The following is a 7,611-nucleotide window of genomic DNA, read 5'->3' on the forward strand; positions in this document are numbered from 1 at the left end:
AATGCTGTTATCTTTTCAAAAATCGTTTTGCGTATAATTTTAGATTTACGTTCATTTGCTATTGGCTATTTTATCTGGTATAATTTAGTTTACAAAATACACCGTTCCATGATTAGACACATAATCGCCCATTACTGGTTTAACTCATATTGCGCAGCTCGGTTGGCCTTTCTCTTTGCCAAGGATTTTCCAAATACTTAGTATATCTAACTATAGTCCAAGTCTGGGCACTCATTATATATTTTATAACAGATATACAGATTTCAAATATAGTATAAAATATAGCGAATAGTTCAAAACCTCCGTTTTCAAAAACTGTCTACTTTCATTTAGTCACAGGCAATGCAGACTAATTAATTAATTCATAATTACAACTACAGCTATACAACAAACAAAACTGTCAATTGATCTATGGTTAAACTTTCGAAGATTATTAAAAAATTACTTACCAAAATAAATTACACAATTAAATAAGTGATTTTGAGTAAAAGACCGGAATTAACCCGGAAAGTTATAAAATGAAGAAACAGGATGTCACAGACATCTAACGACAGACAATCCCTTCAATGTTCTAAATATTGTTTAAGATTAAATTTAAGTTTGAACAAATTTTTATTCTATTAACTGTTCATTAACCCAAGAGAAATTGAGTCGAAAATGAGCGTTTTTCCATCCGCCCTGTATAGTAAAAACCAGTTCTCAATCACCATGTTGTTTTATATAATTAAAGGGACTTTCAAAGGAGAGCAGCTGTAAGGGGTTGAAGTCCATTTAAAAGACGTAATCGCAATTACAATAAAAATCCATGACCACGCTTTATTAATCACCCTGTCCATTAATTATGAACAATATTTCAATGACTCTGTAAGCGCAAATTTCACCAAAATATCACAAACACCAGAACAATAAATTAACATAATCTGGGCACTTATCCTTAACAAACAAAGATTAACTTTACGACAAAAAAATTCAAAGCAGCATTTTCTCAACATCCTAGTATATTAAAAACCAACCCAATGACCTTGGCATTCATTCATTGAAAAATCTATTTTAGCAATTGGTGCATTGGTAAAGCAACAAACTCCGAAAAAACCCAAGATATCACAACATACATGTAACATGAATAAAGTAAAACAATGTTAATAGTACCGTTAATTATTATTTTTTAATTTATGATATATATTTTATATTCTTAATTCAATGGCCGTTTGCATCTTCTTCTTGTTAAAATATCCTAACACGGCCAACATCTTATCTTCCAATAGCCAATAAGGCTTAAGGTAGCATAGCCAACGCCCTGTAGCAGAAAATAGACACAGTTTTTAGAGCTTTCCAAGGGCGAAGATCCAATATTTGGAGACAGATGGCACTTGTTTCTAAATCTTGAATTGGTACAAAATTCCAATACCACAAAAGTGCGTGTCCGGGTTGTGGTTGATGCAACGATAATCGTCAAAGGTAACTGACGAGGACTAATTATTAATATAATTTTCAACGAAATAGATAATATTCACTAAAATGGGAAAATCACGCACTTAAAAGTTGAAGGACAATCGCTAAATTATGAGCTACCGTGGACATGATTTTATCTATCCTTTGACATATGATTGACCCTTTTAGACCTAATTGTTAAGGGGTTTTGTATAATTCGGCGCGAGAATCGTCAGCATCAGTGGCCACATTGTACGTGAAATGAGTACGCACCAATCGCTTGGGGATTGTGTGGAAATACACGACTAGTTTGGGTTCGTTATTGTTTCGTCTTATGTGCTCAGAGTAAACACTTTGGGTCTCGCCGGAGTCTCTCCATATGGATTGGCTGGCGTCAACACTTTGGGCTACGCCGGAATTGGCGCCTTGGGTCTAGCTCACGGAGGACTGCTGGCACCAGCCGGTGTTGTGGGCCCACTCGGAGCCATCGGAGCTTCTGGTGCCATTGCCTCCAACCTTGGAGGAACTATCGCCGCCGCCGTCCCAGGAATCCACATTGGTAAGTTATTTAGGACGTGGTCTCACTGAAACCCCAAGAAATTCCCAGTGTAATAAATAGTGATATCAGGGTTGTAGAGAGATGGTTTGATCACTTAGCATTTTATTTGGCGAAATATTTTTCTACCACGGATGGCGCTAGTGACGCTTAGTATCCCCTACATATATATTGTGGGCTTTACCTCATTACACTAGAGTGCCTACGGAAAGGGAACACTACCAAGCTTTCGTGTCGATCGATCTCGGCTCTTTATGATCTATAAATTCGTTAATTGTCGCTTTGTTATAAATTCATTAATAATTTAATTTTCGAAAATTGCGAACAATCTAAGCAAAGCTGAGCTAATTAAGAGCAAAAAGGCAAAACTACGGTCAGTGTTGTTACTTTATTAATTCTAGTACAAAATTGGTATTTCATTTCAAATAAATATCTGAGAATCTGAAATTTAATATTTGGTAATTATAAATATTAAAAAAAAATTCCTTAAAATTCACAAGTGTAAAAACGAACCCGAAATTAAAGCGATCCCAGTTAGCTTGTCAAATTTCAATTTTCCGCTGTCTCCTATAAATTAGGCTGCACCTCAGTATTTCTATGCATTGGGGGAACACCCATAAGTATCCATCGGAGCCCAAATGGTCCCATCCGCCACTGGTGGAGCCATCCCAGCTTCCGCTGTCGCCATCCAAAATTAGGCTGCACCTCAGTATTTCTATGCATTGGGGGAACACCCATAAGTATCCATCGGAGCCCAAATGGTCCCATCCGCCACTGGTGGAGCCATCCCAGCTTCCGCTGTCGCCATCCAAAATGTTCCACTTGCCATCAAGGCTGCTCCACTCGTCGGAGCTATCTGGTAGATAATCGAATTACCTTGATTGTTCTTCTGATACACCCATGTGAAACTTTTTTTAAATTGTAAATACGTTTGATAAATTATTGTTTGTGTTATTTCCTTATTGCTGTGCTTGTTAAAAATTCTTTTATTTTATGTGTTAAACTTAACTCAATTATTTGACGCTAAATTACATACCAAACAACGAAATATTCGTCTACATCAAAAACGCGAGGTGAAACAGCACACTACATTTTAAATTCTTAATCAGCACACGTTTTTAGCTTGGTCCACTAATTTTCATATATAAATATTTTTTATTACGATATTAAAAATAAAATAAGTAATTACTGTTGAAACCACCAAAACAGTTTGGCAGAAATCTGTCGCTATCGAGCAAAAAAGTTGGTCGATTTCGTACGGAATTACCATAAAATTAAATATTGAAAAAGACAAGCTGTGCCCATTTGTCAGAGAATTACCCGAACCGTAACGCGGTGTATCCTTTCTGGATTTAAAGGTAAATTTGCACCAGTAATTTCCACGGCGGAGAGGATTAGATGGATATTTTGAACCGTAAGATATATATTAGATATTTTTGGTAAAAAGCTTTTGTCACCGACAAACGCAGCCAATTATCACACAAACAATTTTAACGTTTACCAGGCTTTCATACAACCGCCTAGTAGTTTCGGTTTAAATATTATTAATGCCACTCCTCCGTAACGTGTTTCGGAAACTACAACTTTCTACACAAGTTTCCCCTTCACGTTTTCGAGGAGTTGCCAACCTGTCTACGTGTATTTTAAGCTTAAAACAATTTTTGCGAAAATCATTACGGAAAACATAAGTAAATAACTGGCAAGAGTAAATCTTAAAGAGGAATTGCCACCACCCTAAAATTGGTTAAAAACCAATTCAATGGATAGAGGACGTCCGAAAATGGTTATGCAAAAAATTTCATGTTAATATTTCCAGTATTTGATTTATTATTAGCAACCAAATTTCGTGTTTTATCCCCCCCGACTCGAGAATATCCGAACCGCTTGGTTGAACCTACCTACCTGCAGCGCCACCTCGTGAACGAAATATTATTTTATCTGGTTTTATCGTTTTTCGGTCGGAACTGTCGTCTGCTACGACATTCTCCTTGGCTTTTTAACTGAGATATATTCGTAGATTGTAGTTTATCGTGTTTTTAAAATGCGTTACACGCCACCCTTTCTTAATTTTTTTCCGCTTCATTCTTTTGGCGCTGCACGTAGGTTCAACCGTGATTTCTGAAATTTTTTGGAGCCGTTTGATATAGGTTGCGGAAAAAGTAGCGTAACTTTTTAAATACTTTTCCAATAACTATACAATTTCAGAGACATAATCATTAATCTATTTTCTATCATTTTTTAAAAAAACCTCGTAAATTTTGGTTTTGGTGACAATTCCCCATTAAGGATGTTTTCTACTATTGCAACAAAGATACGAAGTTAGCTATCGCCCTCTATCGGTGCTAAAAAATATTAATTTCATCACGTGACGAGATGCTCTCGCACGATTTCTTAGTTTAAATGAGCAGGCGGCCATTAGATTCATTGTTGAGCTATTAATTAGCAAAGCCAGCAGATTCTAGAAATTGGTATTTAATCTACAAGGGAACTGCAACCTAGGAGCAACAAACTTAAGGAGAACGCAGCTAGCCTTTAAACACGCTAACGAAGGGTTGTGTCCGAATTTCATTGGACGAGCGCCACGAGCCTTTACGCTGAACGTTTTACGGGCGGGGGGGGGGAAGACAATTTACGAATTTTCCCCTTCCGACGCCAGCAGGCGCTAAAGCGTCTAGCCAATGAAAAACGTACACAAGAAAATCCTAGCTGTAAAGAATCAAGAAGACTATGCGTAAACTTGGCACGGGTTCAAACTTTTCATTAGTTAATTATCTTCTCGCCAACCAAATACATTTTTCAAGCAAATGCCCTAACCCTAGCCTTACTTTAAATAACCAAATCACAATTAAAACTAGACCTACCCATCGATTCGAGAGTTTAATAGACTCCGAATAAGAATCAAGATGGCGTGCAATACGTTTCGTCTTTATTATCAACAGATTGTGGTAGCATAATTACCAAATTCCGTCAGCTATGACAAGAATTTACAATAGGTTAATGTCTCTAATATAATTTTAGTATTTCAGGTTGGAGCAGTTTTATAATAAAGAAAAGTGAAAATGTTTAATTATTTTTAAAGAAAAAGTAGTGAATAGATTGGTTTTCAAATCAACAAATATAAATTACCGGTAACATTAGTTTATTGATGTAAATGTCTAAAAATATAAAAACCATTTGAAGGTTGAAATAAACGTTACATTATTTTCTTTATAGCCTGATAGAAACTAAACCGTTATGTATGAGTGAGAAAAGATGAAAAATAACATAAACTTTAGAAATGCCATTTGCCCTTTAAGAAATCGCGGTATTTGGATAATTAACAGCTGCCATAAAAAATATCTTCAGTTTCCGTATACAAAAGTTGTTTTGGTAAATATTTTAAATATTTGTTTTAAAAGTCGTATTAAGGAGTGACCTTGTGGTAGCATCTATTCTACAATTGGTTTCGCGCCTCTTGACGTTCTAATTAGGGAAACAGCCGAAACATTTGGTGAAAAACGAAGGCTCGAAGGGTGTGCCGACAAAATCCGCCAATACTATATATAGCGAGCACGACTTGGGAATCTTTAGCAGTTACAGCTTCTTTTGTCATTGATTCGGTAGCACATTGGATCATGTATCAGGTAAGTCACATTATTTCAATTTAACTCTATCGATATAAATTTTTCCAATGGATTAATCCATTATATCAGGGCAATTTAACAAAATATAATAGCCATGAAATCCAAGTCCTTCTTACTTAAGGATTATCGTTTCTGATTATCCAAATCTTTTTAATAGATTAATATCTACTTAGTTTAACTATAAAATTTACATTAAATTTATATCAATTTCATTTATCCTTCTCATGAAAATCATAAATTTAGTAATTTATTCGCGGTTCTGCTACATTTGGACTTCTGGTTTATTCCTCTAGGTTATTTTACTCGTCGCTTTAAGTTTAATGGGAAGAAGTTACGGCGGACTCATTGGCGTCGCGCCATTGGGAACTACGACGATTGGGCTGTACCCTTGGGGTTGGCCGCTTTGGAACCCCTACGCCGCATCCGCAGTTGGGTTTAGTAGTTGGGCCGCGGCTCCAGGATTTGTCGGGCCACACGGTGCCATTGGTCCGTCAGGAAGTATCACTTCCAATCCAGGTGGAACCGTTGCTACTGCCGTAGAAGGAACTAACATTGGTAAACATTTTGGGTCAAGTATTGATGTGAAAGGCTTATGGCTAAGCTCGTCGATAATTGACGACATTGCTCTCGATGCAGGAGGCGATCAAGTTGGTCCAAAAACTGACGCTGCTGTGGTTGGAGTACAAACTGTCATAGATGGGCCGTCCGCGACACTCATCGCTTCAACTGGCGCCGTGAGAGGAGCCACCGCGGCTGGGGCCAATCTGGGTTCAGTGGGCGGACAAGTTTCGCCTCAAGCGACCGGAGGGAACGTCCCGGCTTCCGTTACGGTCATTCAGAAATCGCCCACACCCAGACTTTGGTAGAGAAATCTCAGTAAGTTGCTTTTTAAGACATAAAAGTCATTAATACAATGGCAATATTAAACATTAATAAGCCTTCGGTAAAGACTTTTTCCGCGCATTGTCTCTAATAATAATAGTAATAATAATAATTAACTAAACCAACAGGCCTATAAGCCAGCTAGTGACTTTTAACTCTATTATTCCTTGCGGCCGAGTTATTTTTCGGGGGGGGGGGGGGGCGGTGGCAAGCCCTTCGTGCCACGCGAGCCAGTCGCTCCCTACAGTCACCATCATCGTTGACCTCTACAAGTTTTTATGAAAAAGAGAAACCGAAGAACTCGGGGAAAACCTCTTTAAACCAGGAGTAAGACATTAGGCCCTTAAGTCGACACTAGAATTCAGATTAAATTAAAAGCTTGAATGTAGAAGGGTCGATTGTCGTAGTAGTTAAAGTTTATCTCTCACTTTGGATCAAGGCTCCACCGGAGAGCGGATATAAATGGTTCAGATACCCGGGACATTCTATCAATATTTCTAGATATTTTTTATTAAAAATGGTACTCTTTCCGAAAGCTTACGGTATCCGTTAATTTTTTTTTCATCAGTGACTTAAATATTATTTTTTACAGCTTCAATACTTGACCCAGAACCGAAAATGTTTTTGACATGGAACCCATAGAACATATAAAACTACAATGTATTTAAGAAAGCAATAATTGATTAATAAAGAATCGAATTATAAAATGTTCTTCTTATACTTCTCAACTAGTTAAATAAAAACTACAATATCAATTGGTAAAAGTACTATTTAAGTAACAAGTAGTGGTTTAGCAGAATCTTCGATGCATTTGGTAATAAGCGATAAGAAATAAAGGCTTCAATATAATTTTCAACCTAAAACTATCAACAGCACTCTTAGTGACCGAAACATGAATATCAGTAATCCAGCATCAAATAGCCGACGTTATTAAAACGAAAAAGGCATACATAACCGAAAAGGTTTATCAAAATTGTTCAACTGATTCACCAGCTTCTCCAACAAGAAAAGTTTATCTGTACAACTTTTGGCTATATCCGTTGCCTTTTCAGATAAGAGGACCTCTAGATTGGTCAAGCCCCTAGAAAAAAAGTTTATGCTTAGATCCTCGTAGAAAAT

The 7,611-nt window shown here is 36.9% G+C and overlaps 1 protein-coding gene across 1 annotated transcript; it reads left to right on the forward strand.

The window, feature by feature from the left end:
* Positions 1–5,494: 5,494 nt before the first annotated feature.
* LOC149947168 (uncharacterized) lies at positions 5,495–7,169 on the forward strand. Its single transcript, XM_090173625.1, has 4 exons — positions 5,495–5,610; positions 5,904–6,165; positions 6,247–6,486; positions 7,085–7,169. The coding sequence occupies exons 1-3, from the start codon at positions 5,602–5,604 to the stop codon at positions 6,474–6,476; spliced, it is 501 nt and encodes a 166-aa protein (XP_090029751.1). The 5' UTR covers positions 5,495–5,601; the 3' UTR covers positions 6,477–6,486; positions 7,085–7,169.
* Positions 7,170–7,611: the final 442 nt, after the last annotated feature.

Source organism: Leiobunum rupestre, chromosome 4 (assembly GCF_980474605.1).
Source record: "Leiobunum rupestre chromosome 4, qqLeiRupe1.1.hap1, whole genome shotgun sequence".
NCBI classification, from domain to species: domain Eukaryota; kingdom Metazoa; phylum Arthropoda; class Arachnida; order Opiliones; family Sclerosomatidae; genus Leiobunum; species Leiobunum rupestre.

What these genes read in the sequence shown, in the direction of transcription:
- LOC149947168 (XM_090173625.1), top strand. An exon ending in CGTAGAAGGAACTAACATTG is followed by an intron (nt 6,166 to 6,246) that starts GTAAACATTTTG and finishes CTCTCGATGCAG; the next exon opens with GAGGCGATCAAGTTGGTCCA.